The sequence below is a fragment of the Erigeron canadensis genome, chromosome 2 (genome assembly GCF_010389155.1).
Source record: "Erigeron canadensis isolate Cc75 chromosome 2, C_canadensis_v1, whole genome shotgun sequence".
NCBI lineage: Eukaryota > Viridiplantae > Streptophyta > Magnoliopsida > Asterales > Asteraceae > Erigeron > Erigeron canadensis.
The window spans coordinates 43,595,884-43,615,431 of NC_057762.1; the positions used below are offsets into that span (position 1 = coordinate 43,595,884).

General features: G+C 30.9%; 1 protein-coding gene across 1 annotated transcript; it reads left to right on the forward strand.

Moving 5' to 3' along the window:
* The first annotated feature begins 272 nt into the window (after positions 1-272).
* Positions 273-6,778, forward strand: LOC122589286 (V-type proton ATPase subunit C-like). The gene is made up of 11 exons (XM_043761560.1): positions 273-477; positions 587-655; positions 736-863; positions 933-1,032; positions 2,485-2,552; positions 2,628-2,769; positions 2,870-2,986; positions 3,536-3,661; positions 5,575-5,658; positions 5,761-5,840; positions 6,383-6,778. The coding sequence occupies exons 1-11, from the start codon at positions 358-360 to the stop codon at positions 6,477-6,479; spliced, it is 1,131 nt and encodes a 376-aa protein (XP_043617495.1). The 5' UTR covers positions 273-357; the 3' UTR covers positions 6,480-6,778.
* The last annotated feature ends 12,770 nt before the right edge of the window (positions 6,779-19,548 follow it).

A 19,548-nucleotide genomic window follows, 5' to 3' on the forward strand; every position in this document is an offset into this window, starting at 1 on the left:
TTTACAAAAACTGAAACCAAAACCGAAATCGATCCAAATCGACAAAACCGAACCAACTTCAACGGTTTTGGTTTTCTAACAGTCGTACAGATCAGTTCGTGTTTCAGTTTCCATGGATCGATTTTTTACCTAAAACCAAAACCCGAAACTTACTAATGTCACCCCTGAATTATGGCATGGGTTTTATTTCAATAAGAGGTGTATGGTTAAAACGGGTCGAAAAAACCCGCCAGAAACAAACTGTATAAAAGTAAAAGACTGCTAAGATGGATATATAATCTGGGGCCCCGCCCAATATCATCTCCATCATTTTCATAATCAATCAGGGGGAAGCTTGATCCGAGAAACAAATCCACAATGGCAACAAGATACTGGATAGTATCTCTTCCGATCGCCCAAAACTCTTCATCATCATCTCTATGGAGTTGCTTACAGGAATCCATCTCCAAAAATTCATTTGACACTCCTCTCTATCGCGTAACACACACACTCTCTCTCTATTAATCAATCTATATCTATCACATCCACAATAATATATGTATATATATATATATTTATATGTTTGTATATCGATTGATTTTGGCAGTTCAATATCCCTAATCTCCGTGTCGGTACTCTCGATTCTCTATTATCCCTCAGCGATGATCTACTTAAGGTTATATAATACTCATCATCATTATTATTAAATAATTATGTATATATAATTTATTAATGATTTGATGTATTGTTGTGTAGTCGAATACGTTTATCGAAGGATGTTCTCACAAGATACGGCGTCAGATCGAAGATCTGGAGAAGGTGTCTGGAGTTGTCGCCAGTTCTTTGACTGTGGATGGTGTCCCTGTGGATTCCTATCTAACTAAGTAATTATTTATTCATTTGAATTTCGATTGTTTCATTATTCATCTCTTATGTGTAAATTTTGTTGCTAGATTTGTGTGGGATGAAGCTAAGTATCCAACCATGTCTCCTCTTAAGGAGATTGTCGATGCCATTCATGTCCAAGTTGCCAAAATCGACGATGATCTTAAGGTACGAGTTTCCTTTGTTATTTCTTGAATTTACCTATTTATGATTGTGTATGTGCGATTAACATCATTAGTTTAGTAGCCTGACGACACATACATATGAGTAAAAGGACATATAAGAGGCTAAGTATCTAAGCATGTAAAACAATGGGGAGGATGAGTTAGTTAGGTGTGCTTTATCTACTTCCCACACAATGGGTCCGGCGTGATCTGGTTGCCAGAAATTCAACATGATCAGTTTACTTCCAACTTCTAAGCCCTTGAATCATTTAAGTCAAGCCGAAACTTGACATATCCATGCGTTGTATAGCTACAAGCTATCTAGATTTGCTCACCATATCCATAATATCCTGCCCCCTGTTAATATGATAATTTGTAGATCCTCTTATATTTGCCCAACTGCCGAGCGATAGGAAAAATGGATGCCGTTTTGTAGGTAAAAAGATGGCTCCCCCTAGAAAATTTACTGTAGATTTAAAGTACAAAAAATACTCAAAAACTTGAATTACAACTAAATAACCCACAACGTTGACCACAAAACTTTTTTATTTTGAAAAAGTAAGTACTAATTTCAAAAGAGGAAACACACTGGATTATGATATTAACGATAAGCTTGGATAAATCAATATTTTAAAATCAATGTATTGTAGTGTCTGATCAATAACTCAATAGTAGAATGTGTGATTGATTCCAATCATATAAATAGTTTTAGGTTTACTTAATTTGTATGATTAAACTTGTGTTGTTTTGGGGCACATATTAACCTACTAAAAGCTGTGGCACCAGATTAACTAAACTCAACAATTTCATTGTTTTTTTGTTATATTAAGTGTTTACCCAGTCACATTATCTCCGCTGGGAATCTGGGATAGTATGAAAATGCAATACTTCTACTTTCTTGTGAAATAAATTGACTTGTTAGACTAATGCCTTAGTGCCCTTCAATGAAGACAGGATAGAATGCAACCCTCGTGAAACAATGTCTGTATTTCTGTAATTTCAATAAGTTGTATGAAAAGATATGACATTCTTTATTGGAACATATAAACTGCCCGGTGTTGCTATCTCTGGGATGAAGGGAGTTTAGTTCAATTCTTGTGACTTTGCGGACCTGGACCTCATGATATATGTTGCAAAAGACATACTTCATAAGTTTTATAAGCTACAAAGTACATGAGCATGACACATACAAAAATTAAAAACAAGGAGGACTATAAATGTTCATAATTGGCACGTAGTCGAGATTATTAGGTTCATCATATACAGATCGAACCTATATGCATATCTAATTTCCACATTAGGGTATCTGATTCATTCCGGCACTTGTTTTACCTTTTCTGTTTATGTAATAGAGTTTTCCATGTACAATCTGCATGTTTTGTTCTGATGATTGCTGGTAGTCCTGTGTTTGTTTCAATACTATATGTAGGCTAGACTTTGACAGTTTATATGGCAGGTTCGTATTGCTGAGTATAACAATGTTCGCAGCCAACTCAATGCAATTAACAGAAAGCAGACTGGAAGGTAAATGTCTATACTAGTGCCTTTTTATAAGAGGTCAATATAGATGGGACTAATCTTAGCTGGTTTACATTTCAGCTTAGCGGTTCGTGATCTGTCGAATTTAGTAAAACCAGAGGACATCGTCAGCTCAGAACATTTGGTTACACTCATTGCTGTTGTTCCCAAATATTCCCAGAAGGATTGGTTGTCATGCTATGAGACACTGACCACCTATGTGGTAATTTTCACTACTCAATTCTGCTTCAAATTCCTTGATTAATTGGGTATAAGTTTTTGTTTTTGCATGTTCTACATTTTGATTGAACCAAGTGTTCTAGGTCCCCAGATCCTCCAAGAATTTACATGGGGACAATGAGTATGCTCTCTATACTGTCACATTATTCAATCGTGATGCTGATAATTTTCGAATCAAGGCACGTGAAAGAGGATTTCAGGTGAGTTGATTGATAGCGTGGTTTGTCACTAAAACGACTGATTCAAGGATCTCTTTAAAATTGTAGAGTTCTTGAATAAGACATTGCTGCATTATTTTAGTAATACCATCAGAATACATGCACAATAAATTCAAATTGTAGTTTGATCTTGATTGTTATAATTATTTTAGTTTTCCTTAGATTGAGTGGCTAAGTTCTAATGAAGTGCTTTGCTTTGCAAAAATAAAAGCTAATAAGCTATATCCAAAAAAGTTGATTTTAGGGTTCATTTACAATTTTATCAGCAAGTTTTTACTAACTCAATACTCCATAATATTTTTTAAACAGTACTAAAATAAATTACTTGACAGTACTAAATAGGGGAATGTATTTATTGTAATAAGATTACCAAATGTTGCTTTATCTTAATTTAAGATCTTGAAATAAGATCTTTAATGCTTTGCTAATGTAGTAGAAATGACGATTGCCAATTTGCCATCATACCTAAAGACATCTAATATGGGATCTGGTTGACTAATTTGTTCTTTTCAATTACTGATTGTTGTTCAGATTCGTGATTTTGAATATAATTCAGAAACTCAGGAGAGTCGGAAGCAAGAGCTTGAAAAACTGATGCAAGACCAGGAGTCCCTTAGAAGTTCTCTTTTACAATGGTGCTACACCAGTTATGGAGAGGTACTTTAATCTCTTTCAAGTTATGGGGATGAAATATCATGACCCAAAACAGTATAAGCTTTTAAGTTTGAAATGGTTCAGCTCAACTCGAAATCAGCTAGAAAATTTATAAACAGTAAGATATTAATACAAATTGGATGGGATTAGGATTCCCTGAAATATAGGAACTAGCTCAATAAATGCCGGAGAATCTACACTCAGAAGTATCATATTATACTTGCAAATTTCAAAAAGACTTGGAATTATCATATCTGGATTTTTTCAACTTTTTGTGCATACAAAGTCTCTTGCTTACGAGCCTGAAACAATGACTAGCAGTGTATTTCATATATAGTTACCGCTTTCTAATCTTCCAAACACAGTTCTGATTCTCCAAGGAGGTTTCCTAAGCTTATTAATGAATTTCAAAATGAGTGAAGAGACACCTTATATTATTAATACTAATGCCCTTCAAAATTGAGTGAAGAGCTACTTTAAATATCAGAATGCTGTCTTGATACCAGAAAAAATCTCTTATTTCTCAAATTATGTTATTCTGGTGATCGCGGGAACCCTGGCGATGCTTACAACTAATTCTGCTGCAAGGATATTTGGTTTGTAGAAGGCTATCTTTGGCAATCAACTTCGGAATATACTTAAATTCACGCTACTAGTTAATATTGCCAGTTTTTAGAGAGTAATATTGTTAAAGATAATACAAGTATTGTCTTATGCATCCCAGGGAATTGTCAAAAAAAAGGGTAAGTGGGTGGGAATCCTCTGGGCCCATGTACCATCTTGGTTCTCAGATCGCACACCGCATAGAAGTCATGGCCTGGTGACTCACCATCTTCACACATGGAACAAAAGATATAGTTTCTCCACTTGCTTTTGGAAGGGGCATTCAATTTAGCTATGTACATATATATTACACATGATTCTAATATGGAGAACATGCCCCTTATCATACATTACAATAGATTTGTTTCTTTTTCCCAAATGACAGATGGGACATGACCTACTAACTCACATGTTTATAGAAATATATAAAAATTTCTCTCTTCGCTTCTCACAAATCAACAAGGCATTTGGTGTGCCAAATATCTTTTTGTTCACGTCCTATAATCATTTCCTTGATAGAGGAGTAAAAATTTATGAAGTATATTATTAAACTTAGATTAGGGGACCCTTTAAACTCAAGGTAAGATTGTAAGAATAGCACTGGTGAGGAATTAATTCATTCTTTACGGGATTCAAAAGCTGAATCAGGATATTAAATCATATGTGGGGTCAATTTTTCCACCCAACTTAACAAGCCAGATAATTCTACTTTTAATTATAGGTGATATTGTGGTAATACAACCTATTCATTAAAAAAAAGGGAAAATGGGTGGGAACCCTCTGGTCCCATGTACCGTCTTGGTACCCATAGCGCATACCGCATATAACTCATGTCTAGTAAGTCACCATTCTCACGCATGGATTGCAAGATATAGATTCTCCACTTGCTTTTGGCTAGTTTTGACCTACCGCCTTTATTTGTGGGCCCATGTGGTTACATGGTGGCGGTACCACTAGTGTTTCACCCCAATGGTAATACAGCCTATTTGTAGGTATGTGGATAAAAGTAAAATTGGGCTAGAATGGTAATTGGTTAAGGTCAAGTTGGGCTTTAGTTGCATCTCAATTTCCAAAGGGTAAATTTGGGCTGGTCATACTTCATACTTAAACATTGATTTATTCAAAAACTCCAGAAAGAAATGAATCAAGAACTAACTATATATCAACCTAACCCAAACATGCTTAGAACACATGCTGTGACCTGATATCCAACCTGCCTGACTTGAAGAGCTTTGGATACATTCATCACCAGTGTTTTAAGTAGTATGATACGTGTACTCATCAGGTGTTAACTGTTGCACACTATCCTGCAGGTGTTCACTGCCTGGATGCACTTTTGTGCTGTTCGTTTATTTGCTGAGAGCATTTTGAGATACGGGCTTCCCCCTTCCTTTTTGGTATCCAACTAAATCCTTCGAGTTTATATGTCTGTTATTTTTTATAATTATGAGTTGTTGACTGCAACATATGCATAAATATTTACTCTGATTTTGATTCAGTCGGCTGTATTGTCACCATCTGTGAAAAGCGAGAAGAAAGTACGCACAATCCTTGAAGGCTTGTCCGGCAACTCTAACAGGTAAACTTTGACTGTTTTGTTACACATTTTCACACTTTTCAGGGAATTAAATTAGAAAAACAAGTAGTTGACGGTTTCCAAAATATAGATGATATGTAAAGTAACTCATCAAAATGAACTCTTCACGGTACTTTACCCTGTAGGATGCATATATTAACTTTTTGGACCCTATTAACTGCCATCAGTGACAATGGGTAAATCGGTAATTTTATCTTAGAATTTTTTTTTTTCTCAAAAACCATTGACTATGAAAGAACAAATACTAGATTCTGCATGTGTCTAAAAGATGATCAAATGGTCCTAGTCCTGATACAGTTATAGATGCAGGTTAAGGAGGACCGTACTCTACTCATTAATTGCCTCTGAAATAGATTTATATTAGAGGTTCATCAATGGCTCTTGCTGACTAGGACCACTGGATCAATTTGTTTAGATCATATGTTGAAAATAATGTCTTATGGTATTTTGATTTAGGACCACTTAGTCAAATTGTAAGTCTTAAAACTGATAATCAATGGTATCTTTGCTATTTGTTAATGCAGCACGTTCTGGAACACCGAAGATGAAGGGAACATGGGCGGTTTAGGTGGTGAAGCTGATACTCATCCGTACGTCTCCTTCACCATTAATCTTATATGAACATAGGTTTGCGGTGAACGGTGGTGGTGTCGATTCTTGCCGTTTGTTATTAGAAACCAATAATGTGATTTTCTATAATCCATGTATCATATGGTAAATTTACCCAATTTTTAGCTGGGAGCCTGGGTGTATCTTTTTCTGTTCCGATAACTTGTTTTTCCGTTCGATTCATTTTACTACAATCTGAAGTTGTATTCATCAATTCAGAAGATTGAACCCATTATTTATTTTTCTATTAGCGAATGTTTGTTAAAGTTGTATTTAATATAGCTTCTGAAAAATCATAATCTTTGAAAGTACAATGTTTTTTTTGCTGTTTCAGCTTCAATACAACCAAACGTATCAATTACAGTATGTCTGTTTGGTGATCTAAACTTTTTGTCAATTGTAAATCAAACATGACCGGTCTAAGCAAAAGAAAAGTCACTTAGATGTACAATTTTCCAAGATATTGCATATTTAGTGTTACATTTGAGTGTTACATTTGACCGGTCTAAGCATAACTACTGGTCCCCAATATAGTATCTGATTTTTTTATCCTTGTTTGCGTTACTTCTAAAACTTACACATACCTTTAATATTTGTGGTTAAATTCATTTGTACCTTATGCATAAGTGCATAAATACTATTTCGACATGCAAATCATATGCATTTGGATGGACTTAGCTAAGCATAACCTGTCTCCGAACTAGTCGTTTTTAAAACATCGTTAGCTAGTTGTCTCAGTTGGGCCTAAAGCTACTATTGGAATCTGACTGCTCATTCTTTAACACCGTTAAACCAAAGCGCGATAGTCAACAGTTGTGACATGACGATAAACATCAAATAGAGAGTGGGGAGAACCCAAACAAATAAATTCCAAAGGGAGGAGACAACCAAATCAAGTGACGGACCCATAAATGTCGTTAGATGACTATACAAGTTGATTCATTGCAACCAAAACGTAGTTGTTGCGTATAATATTTCAATTCTGTTTTCAGATATACATACATTATATTGTTGGCATTTCGCCTAAATATCTCTATCTATGTTTCATATAACAATAACAATACGCCATATTAAGTTAAAAAAAACTTTATATGGATTCTTACATGTGCTTATCAGATAATTTGAACTCGTTGTATCTTATGTTGCTTGTCTACTTGTATGTAAATGGGGGTGGAGTGGGGGTCCTGGACCTTCACCGGTTATGCCTAGGACCAGAAGTCACCATTAATGCAAGTTTAGCAACTATTCAAGAGTCCACATTGTGTTTTTTTAATTTATGCTGCTTTTAATTTTTGTCAATTTTAGTATTCAAGTATTGATTTATAATGATACAGCTATGCTATATATGTAATTATAAAATAGTTATAAAAGTCTTCTTAGACAAGTTAGACCGTCTCCAATGCAAAGACTCTTTTAAAAGACTTTTTTTTGTCAGGTCAGATTTTCATTAATTTTTATTTATCAAAAATCTGTTACACCAATTTACTAAAAGTTTTTCTAAATCTTTTACACACACAAGACTTTGATCCAAAGACTTGGCATGGGCAAAGTCTTTGATAAAAAAGAGTTTCATACACCAAGTATTAATACTACGTACCAAGTCTTTATTAAAAGGGGAAAAAAAAAAGGCTTTGAAAGGCTTTTTTTTAGTTTGAAAAAATCATCTCCAAACTTGTATATAGGAGATTCTATTTTGAGAATGCGGAAGGAATATAACTAAAGCTTGACTAACTTACTCAGAATTATGCAAGGTTATATTACATTGGCAATAAAACTACGTATCCGAAATAAACAGACTTATTTAATAATTTGGTATGCTTTTCAAGTTAACTCGATAGAGTAATATAAAGCCATCAAAGTTGTACTATTTTGTATTAATTTATTTGAAAGGTCCTTGTCAAATTGTGGACACTAATCAAGTGTCAATATCAATCTATAGGATTATGATCAAAGTAAAAAGACACAAACTTTTAGGTGTTTTCAATTGACCAACATGACTTTTTTTTAATTATTTTTTTTTTTATAATGTTTTAAACAATATAATAATTAGGTCCACTTCGACCGGTATAACTCAGTCGGGAAACCACGTTAATTATGATCATGATCTGTCTTTATACTATTTTCTGGATCAGGTTAACTTAATGATTTGAATCTGGGTCAAATCAATTTATTTTTTTATTTTGGAAATAATGTATTTTTACTAATGTAATGTTTTTATTAACGTAATATTAATATAATATAATGTTTATTTAATATAATATTTCTATATTATAAATATGTGTTTCTAAAAATATTATGTATTGTTAAAAAAAAGTAACATGTTATAGAAAGATTTTTTATTTTCTTTTCTCTATATTATTTCGTATAGTAGAAATATTCCAGTTTAATCATTGAGCTCTTGATGGTATGGGATGATGGAGACCGATTGATGTTTCAAGTATTTTGCTTTTATCTTATGAACTATTGGTGGTCATTATTTATATCACAACAACAACTACAACAAGAATTAATTTTTAAGAAGGAGGTGAGCTGTAGACAATCTTATCTCTACTCAAAGATAGAGAGACTGCTTCTATAAAGACCTCTGGTCAAAAAGAGGTAAAAGTATAAAACTATAAAGAGTTTAGTTACCATACTTGTCTGCCGAAAAATAATATAAGAAAATATACCTATTTGTTGCAGCTCAAATACTATTTTTAATGTTTTAGTTTAATATTAGCCGATCAAATACTCTCTTATTTAAACTACCTTCTCCATTCTATTTTTAATGTTTTAGTTTAATATTTTGAGTCTACTTATTTAAACCTTGATTATAAATATTTGTGTTTGCTTTATATAACATTAATATAGAACTAACATGGTATCCGCGTGTTGCGGCGGATACAATTGACACAACGCCATGATGGTTACCGTCAACAAAACTATGTGTTGTGTTTTTTGGAGAAAACAATACTATGGATTTTGTGTTTTTTGTGTGTGTGTTTTAGTTTCTAAGTGGTAGGTTGTTTATATCGAAGGGGTAGGGAATAAGGAGGGTATAAGTGTAATTTCGTCATGTGTAACTTTCAACATTTAAGAGAGAGAGTGATATTTTTTTATAAAGTAGTATAGATATAAATATGTAAATAATTTAGGTTGTTAATATATTTTTCATTAACATAACATTTCTTAACTACTATTAATACAAACATAAAAAAGTTTCAAAGTTATATATATATATATCTTAATGTTTGAAATAATATATTAATACTAGTATGAAATATATGTAGATTAAAATAACATTAATTGATGATGATGTTAATTTTCCTATATATATCTAATATAGTTTAATTAAGTTTTGTTATGTTATATATGTCTAATATTATATATGTGTTTGTGTGTTATGTATTTATATCTTTAATTTAATAATTAACTATGAAAATTCTGATCAGATAATTAAGACGTTATGTATGCATGTATTTGATTTTTAGTTTGTCGGGTAAAGTTCATTGCTCTTAATTTAGGCATTTTTTTTTCCTGGCTCGTCTTAGGCCCAAATTTCATTAGGGTCGGGTCGGGCTAATTAAAACAGATAGATGAGAGTGTAGTAAAAGGGAAATTAAGGTGGGGAAGGTTAGGCTTAGAATTGGACAAATCATGACTTAGGTGCAACACTTAAATCAACATCCATACATAGACAGAGGAGACAACCAAATTCAACGGCCAAGAAGCACACCCATATGGGTTGTTTGCAAACCCCCCGTGGACCATCCAAATCTAAACCCATTTCCCCTTCCAGCCCCCCCTTTCTCTACTCCGCCATCCTTAAGCCTTTTGATTAATCATTTCACACTTAAATCTTATTTAAATCCCATCCTTTTTCTCAATCATAGCTATTTATGCATAATAATCCAAATAAAACTAATACATGCATGATAATACACACATAATTAAGTGCATTTATGCATATTTTAATATTGAAAAAAGATTAACCCATATTCTTTTTACAAGTTTTGAAAAATTAGATATAGATAAGATGTATGAATTTGAGAGCTTTTCTTTGGAAAGGCAATTCATATCAACTAGCTAGCAAGAGGCTAGACATGCAAAAGAGGTTACATAAGTGATCATATAAATATATATGTATGTATTTGATTTGATGTATATATAACTGACGGAGATCGATGAGTAGAACTTATTGATGCACGCCTTTTGTACTCTCCTCCCGGCCAAGTCCCAAATACCTAACCCAATTAAAAGTGATCAACAGTTTCCCAACACATCGACCTCAAAAGTGTTCGGTGTCTCCATAGTTATATATCATTTTAATTTTCATCCTCAGTTGGATCAACTATTTATGTTTTCAATTGTTCAAATTTTTTGGTGAATATATTCATTACTTATTATATAGATATACATATAGATGTATAGCATGAGCAATTGTGCATTGCATATTCAATTGATGAGTATTGTTTTTATCAATGGCGGTTTAATGTTTTTGAAGACCTTAAACAAGATCGATTTTGGGGTTCCAATTTATTATCATATCAATTAAAGTAAAAAAAATGGGAAAAAAAAAATAGCTCGACTTTTATTATTGAATTATTAGTAATAAAAAAGATGCAATTGTTGATGCAAAAACCAATAAGAGTGTTACTGCAATGCAAATTATATAACGGTACATAGTCCAAAATCCAAACATTAATTAAGTCTAAGATCGATACAAAATATTAAGGTCTTAAAATTTTGGGGCTTAAAGCGAATGTCTAATCCTATAGTTTTGTTGAGCCACCTTGATTTTTATCAAGTCATTTGTAGGTATTCATGTCGGTATACCTTTTTTTTTTTCTGTCTATTCTGATACATATACATACCCTGGCCTCATTATTATGATTTGGCGTAAATCTAATTAAAGCATGTCAATCCAACGATCATATATAGAACTGTCATCTCAAATAAATTCGAGGAGACGAGGAAATCAATCCGAAGATATAAATGGTTTCTTTAACTGATCCTAAATAATACGGAGTATAATCCATATATGTAGAAGAAGGAAGTATATTGGCCTTTTACTATATTCCTAGTCCTCAGTATCGATTTTATATTTGACTGGTCATCAATCTACAACGCGTATATAACATCGACCTCCACGTAAGCCAAGTAAATCGCATTCTATGAAGGCCCGACCTATATAACTTTTATAAATTATTTGCATTAGTAAGATTCAAATCATATACCACCACCTTTAACCCTGGTACCAGTATTATATTGGGGAAATTCGTAAATAACAAACAGATAACCGGATATAAATAAACTCTGAAAGGCGTGTAATCACTTTCAGATTGAATCAATTTGGCGGTTCACCCAAACTATTCAATTGGATACAATTCAGAAAATTAAGAATTTTATGTGTGTAGATATTTGAGAAAAGAACTAGGAAAAAGAAAGAAGAGAATGATCAGAATTGATTACGGGATATATTTATCCAAATATTAACTGTCTAAACGACAGTTATTGGGGTTTCACGAATTTCCAATTTTGGTCCCTTAAGTTCCGAAAATTAAAATTTCGGAGGGATTTTTACCATAGCGATTTAATGAAAATAAAAAACTTCCAAGCTAACCTTCGACCCCAGTCAGGGGCTCTGCCCCTTGGACCCCGCTCCCAGGGGCGCTGCCCCCGGACCTCCGTACCTTCGCCCCTAAGGTCATAATAAATTCAAATAGGCGTGCACTCCGCACCACCAATCCTATATGATGTATTATTATGACGTTATTGATCAAACAAGTTAACTCAATTACACTAAAATATCCAACATATTACCGGTATAATTTATAAAAAAAATTATAAAAATGTTAAAAAGTTTGTTATAGTTCAACGAAAATAATCAAAATTACATTTAAATTCCACTAAAAAAATAATACTAAATATATATTTCATAGCAAAATATAAGTTTTAAAGTTTACAAACAACTAAAAACAACATTGAAGTTTCATAAAAATAATTTTAAAATAGATTTAAAAAAAAACATGTTTTACAATACCGGAAAAATCTAGCAGTAATAAATAATGAAAATATCAGATAAAATACCGGCTAGTTGTATTGGATGACCAACCGATGCTCGTTATTACCGGTAGTATCAACCTCAATATTTAAAACACTATTTATCTGTTTTACACGTTAGATTTAAGACTAACTTTAACCCACCACATAGAAACTCTGATTATTGGTGTCATGTCAGCAATACACTGACTCACCACACTAAATCATTTTCAACATTAACCCTTACACTGAAATCTAAGTTTATTGATGTCATGTGAGCATTTACATTGATATTAGAAAACTCAATAGATAATTTTTTATTTTTTTTGAAAAGTGAATTTCGCTTGAACTTTTGTGTTGCGATTCGACAACGAGAATCCTAGCATACGTTGTCTTAACCGGGTCCGCGCTAGAGAGCTCCCTCAGAATAGAAATGTCTATTTCAAATACCCGATGGGGGAAAACCCCCTACTAATTTGTCCGAAGGCACGACGATTAATAAGAGTAAACCCTGCCCTCTCAGACTTGAACCTGGTTACGCAAGTCAAGCCCTCATAGAAGGACTACCTATATCTCAAAGTTGATGGAGTGGGGATTCGAACCTGAGACCTATAGGTCACCAGAGGAACTCTAAACCACTATATCAACTCATCATTGATAACTCAATAGATAAATTTTAAAAAGTTTATGAATAATAACAATAAACCTAATACAAATTTAAATAAAATATACTATACAAGTTTACATCTAAAAAGGGTTTAAAAGAAAACTTATAATAAATCTAACAGTTTTATAAACATATTAATAATACGGGGGTTAAAATGAAACTTGAGATTAAATATATACAGTAATAATATATAGAAAAATGATCCGTATTGCAGAGTTTACCTAAGCTTAAGTACTGTCATATTAAAAAAAGTTACATATTAAACTTTTGAATTTGATAAACATATATACCCCCCCCCCCCCCTGAATTTTGCATAATCCTCCTCTGCTTTACCTAAGATATGTACTGCATGTTTTACATAACCTTTCCGCATAATATATAGTCAAAGTATGGAAATAAGTCTTTTCGTTGTCTTCAAGATTTACAACCTGTAACTTCCGATTAAAAAGTTTTATTTAAGAAATAAAAATTAAACTCTTTTTCATCTTCAAAAGGCATCAACACCACACATATATATACACTTATTCCATCTTAGACCCGTCTATTGGACGAGTAGTCTCAAGATATATAACTCTTATAATAATTGTAAAATAAAAAGTGTATTACTGATATCACAACTTAATGAATACGAAAGTTACATAAGGAACATATGAAATTAACTTCATGTAAATATTGATTTCAGTTTATTCTTCTTTTTTTTCCAACTTTAGTTAAGTAAAAAAAGAAACAAAAAGTGTATGACCAATATCACAACTTAATCAATACGAAAGCTAAAGAAGAAACATATGAAAATTAACTCCATATAAATATTGATTGACGTTTACCCCTTTTTTTCAACTTTAGTTAAACAAAAAGAGAATCAAAAAGTGTAGATTATATAATTTGAAAAATACATATCAATTCATCAACAAGTAACATCTCGAACGTTTTGATTTTCTTTGGGTTATTCCACTCCGAAACAGTCCATACATGCACAACACGAAGTCGTAGATGATGGTTAACATGTGTTGGCTTATACCGTCCAATGAACGCGTAGTCTCAAAATATATTAGTCAAAGCTACAAATTTGAAATTCAAGTATAAAAAAACATGGAAAAATATGGTAAGTTCTTTTATAAAGTTTTTATGTATTATTAATAATGTACATGTCGTCAAACAGAGCTTGCTTTTATATTAAACTATATATCAATCAATAAACACAAACATATAAAAAACTAAGGAGTTGCATTTCGTACGAAGATCAAGTACTAATTCTTGATGGGTTAGTTTCTGCTTCATAATTCTCTATATATATTCTTAGTAAATTGATTTTTGATGTTCTTTTAGTCAAAGTTAATTCAAGAATGCTTTCTTATACAACGAAAAGCTAGCGAGCAAACAATAATTTCTTTTGGTTTCCATCAAATATAAACGATTTAAACCATCAATATGACCAATATCAAAACTTAATCAATACGAAAGCTAAAGAAGAAACATATGAAAATTAACTCCACATAAATATTGATTCCAGATTATCTTTTTTTTTTCAACTTTAGATAAATAAAAAGAGAAACAAAAAGTGTACAATATATAATTTGAAAAATACATACCAATTCATCAACAAAGACTATCTCGAACGTTTTGATTTTCTTCGGGTTATTCCACTCCGAAACAGTTCATACATGCACAACACGGAGTCGTAGATGATGGTTAACATGTGTTGACTTAAGATGTTCAAGATGAACTAATGTGGTCTTATTTTTTGTTGTTGAAAAAAAACCTTATTGAACCTATAATGGACAACAAACTAAATTAAAAGAGATAATAATAAGAATAACATAAGAATTCAATGTTAAATAATAATAAGAATAATGATTAAATATGAACAAAGTATATTAATAAAAAAACCTTTTTGGTAGTCGATCTTAGGGTTTTTTTTTTGTTGAGAATATGTGAGGGTTTAGTCTAGATAATATATATATAAATATATAATAAGATTGTTTTATTAAAGGTCGGTCATTTATTAAATAAATATTAAAAAAATAAGAGAATTAATAAGAAGTAAGCATTAGGTTAAATAAGAAAAATTAGGGGTGTCAAATGTAGCCACAACCTTCTCTTAGTTATATTATAGATTTCATCGTGAGAAAAAAACTAAAACAATAAAATTTGTTGGGGAATAATATCATGATTAAGGATGCTGACTGGTCAGTAAACGTAGAGTAATAGTGTGACGTGTCCATATCATGATTAAGAACAATTGGAAATAATATTTGTTGGGAAGACTCCTAGATCTGCTGGTTAGATGGGAAACTTAATTGAGAGAGACCCATGCATGCATCTATGAATACTCTCTGAATAAATATACATGATTATATATATATATATATATATATACTAGCATTGTATCTGTACAATGTGACGGCGGTTTGGTGGTGACGACGATTGGCGGTGGTGACGGTGGCCGTGGTGGTGTTATTCATAGTGGGTGCAACTGTGTAAGTAATTTGTGTAAATGTAATTGATGTAAAGTGATAGTAGATATAATTTAGAAGATAAAGGATTAATGATGTAAATTAATTTATAAAGGGTAAATTAGTAATTTTGTATCTAACACTTTTATGAGAGAGAAAATGATAATTATTATAAGATGATATATATATATATATTAAAATAATAAGAATCCTATCTTTTTAAAGCTACGTAACTCAAATTAAACATATTCTAACAATGCCACATATGATTTAGCCTACGTGTCATCTCCATATTTTTTCCCACAATATTTACTTTTATTAATCCCATATATATTTATATAAAAAAATTACATCATTCACGTGACAAAGTATTATTCACATTCCAAATTTACAACATCACTAAAATGGGCAAAAATATATACGCCAATAAATATTACATTCTACGGACCAATAAAAACAATCTCATATAATTTATAATTTATAGATTAGATTTATCGATTTTTGTCTTTGTTTTAAATATTAGGAATATAATATCAAATCTTAAATCCCATAAATTTCAACTATGTCAAATATTTTAGTTTTAAAAAAAAAATATAATTCTTCGGTTCATTCTACACAAAAATACTTCCAACATCAAAGTAATATTTTTGTTATTTAATTCGATTGCAAATTTATAAATATATATATATATTTGTTTTTGATTTTTTATATTCATAGTGTTATGTTTAAATTTAAGTTCATCTTTTTTTTAATTTATTTTACTATATATCGATTGTGTTTTTATCCCAATAGAAAATAAGTTTATATTGAAGCTATATTTGCACACAAAATAAAAGACACAACATGAAAGTTGTTCTACACAAATTTAATAACCTTTTTATTATATATTTATGTTTTTTTTTACTCTTTTGAAGTTATAATTACTTACAATCCAAAAGCACATATTAGAATTAACATGGTGATGAGTTGTTTTGTCATTATGATTGTCACACATCCAACGTTAGGCAAAAACACACAATAGCTTTTGGAGCTTTTATCATGACTAAAAGATTAATTAAAAAAGATAAACCTTCTGAAATGCTACTTCAATAAACGTTTCATTTTGGAGCTTTTTCTATTAAATAAAAGATAAAGCTAGCCGCATCCAAACAAAGTTTTTAACACAATAAGAGTTTTTTGTTCAAAATTAAAAGATAAAGCTCTCCAAAAGTTCTTGAAAAACTCTTGCCAAACATAGCCATGATGTTGCAACCACATCTAGCCATGAGCATATAAATGTATGTCATCTCTAAAATTGTTTTCATCTTTCATGCGGTTAGCATATAAATGTATGTCATCTCCAAAATTGTTTTTATCTTTCATGAGGACATATGTGATATTGTTACCGAGTATGAGATTTTCCTATTGATCATGCAGAAAGATCACATACCATTGTTTCTTTTTTGTTGTTAAATTATTCGTACATCGCATGTTTAACAAGAATTGTCTTAAAAACATTCATCCCAATGTGAATAAAACAGTATTTATAACTATCCGCGCATCGCGTAGGTATATATATATATATATGTTTCACATCTATCGAATCAATTAATTTTTTATTTTTTTATTATTATTTTTTTGTATAATTGAGTAGCCCGTGATATATATTTGATATTTAAATAATGATACTAATAGACAGGGACGGAGCCAGAGTTTTTGTTAAGAGGGGGCAAATTTTTAAGTCGTATGACAGTATGTCATACTAAGAAGAGTCGTCTCCCAAAATATAAAAAAGTTAATTTAGAGCCCGGCTTGAAAATATAAAATATGCCCTTAAAAGATTTTTGTTCCCCAACTACGTCGGGTTCAGTCACATTCATATTTTATAGGCTGATATTCACAAGTCTTAGACAAAAGATCCATTGATGGCTGACAAAATACTATGCATTTGAAAGGAAAATATATTTCTGATGAAAAAAATACAAACCAACTCTTAATTAGAAAAAATTCATAAATAATTATAAGAAAATACATTTTAGAATAAACATTAAATAAAGGAACAAAAACCAACCGCTATGTCAATTGTCATGCAATTTTGTCGTGATTTTTTATATATGTTTGATTTATATAAATATAATTTATATATATATATATCTTTTTCTATATGTCATATTTAAAATATATGTATAATTATATTATATTATTTAATGAAAATCTCTTAGTGTGAAAAAAAATATGAAGGTGCCATGTAGGATAAATTCTATGTGGTATGTTTAGAGATACTTTTAATTTGATGTGGATGACTTTAAAAAGTCAGGATAACTATTGTTTTATTATACATATATATATATTCTTTATATTATTTTTAACATAAAAAAACCCAATAGTTTGTTTTTGAACAATATCATACACAGACTAGAAACTTCTTTCAAACCATTAATATTAATACTAGTTATTATCAAGCCTTTCTTTATAAATCAAAACCTCCTTCACAAAACAATCACATTCTTTTCAACACCATTAATTAAAAACATAAACTATAAGATACTACCTATCAAGCGAAGCGACCACCCTTTTAAATGAAGACAATGATGATCCAAATGAATTAAGATGAAGAATTATATATGTTCAATGAAGATTTGTATATATTTTCCTCTAGATTTATATTAAGGTAAAATTATATATATATATATATAAATTACGGAGTATATTGTACTAAAATTGAAATGGGGACAGTTGCTTCCACTGCCCCATGCTAAAACCGTCACTGTTAATAGAAGAATGACCCAATGAGATTATACATGTCTTTCCTAATTACAACTAGAAATTATTCATATTAATCCGTTAGAAATTACTAACTCACAAATTTATATACAAGTACATGTTTATGTTTATAATCTTTTATATATATTAAAAGATCGAAAACTTTTAAATAGAAAAATGAAAAATCTAAATCCTACATTGAAGTTCATTCTTTATATTCACCATTTGATTAAAATGCTTACATCATCTTTGAATAGACTTTTAGTCAAAGACGTTTTTAGTCCTCCAACTTTCACTATTTTTTTCAATCACTAATACATTTCGACCTTTTGCAACTTTTCATTGAATTTTTTTTATAATATAGATTGCAAGCATTTTAAGTGCGATCAAATGACTTTTTACAAAAATCATATCCAATATTTTAATAACAAAACAATATGAGAAACGTTATTTTAAACGATTTTATTTTTTAAGTCCGATCCATATTTTAATGAGGGTTTTTATTTACAAGTTTACAAATTCTTGATTTTTTAATGTAGTGATGATGATGATCGATCTTCCATATTCTAATTAGCGTTTTTCTGTAAAAGGTTATTCAAAATACAAGATAAATCTAATATACAAAATAAATAAAGTAATCAAAGAAAATATTTTTCCTCGTTACGGTACATTTTTTGTTCTCTTAGCTTTTTATATCTTTTAGTTTTTATTTTTTCTGCCAGATTTTTATATATACAAATTTAATTATTTTTATATTTTTCTCACGCGTTTCACTTATATATATAATTCATTTAATTTTCAGGTGTAGGACATGAGTTCATACCCACATTAAAGGTAATTGAAAAGGTAATTTCTAGATTACATAAATATGCGCGCAACAAGGAAATATCAAATGAAGTAAGGGGGTGTTTGGTTCCCGGAATTCTTTGTAATTCATAGGAATTGGAATTTGAATTCCATTCCTAATCACGTTTGGTTAAGAAAAATTATGGAATTGGAATTTACAACTTGCCACCAAATTCCTTAAAACGTTGAATTTGTATTCCTTCAATATAGTGATGGAATGTTTGCAATTCTAATGAAATTCATTTATTTGACAAAAAAACTCTCTCTATAATGAAACCTTACATCAATTATCCAGTATGACTCCCTTCTTTTCTTTTGATGGATTGAAGTAACAGTAGCTTACCGTAATAAC

Coding starts and splice junctions, on each gene's coding strand:
- LOC122589286 (XM_043761560.1), top strand. CDS start 358: ATGGCAACAAGATACTGGATAGTATCTCTTCCGATCGCCCAAAACTCT. Junction 2,553..2,627: donor AACAGAAAGCAGACTGGAAG/GTAAATGTCTAT, acceptor TTTACATTTCAG/CTTAGCGGTTCGTGATCTGT. Junction 2,987..3,535: donor CACGTGAAAGAGGATTTCAG/GTGAGTTGATTG, acceptor ATTGTTGTTCAG/ATTCGTGATTTTGAATATAA.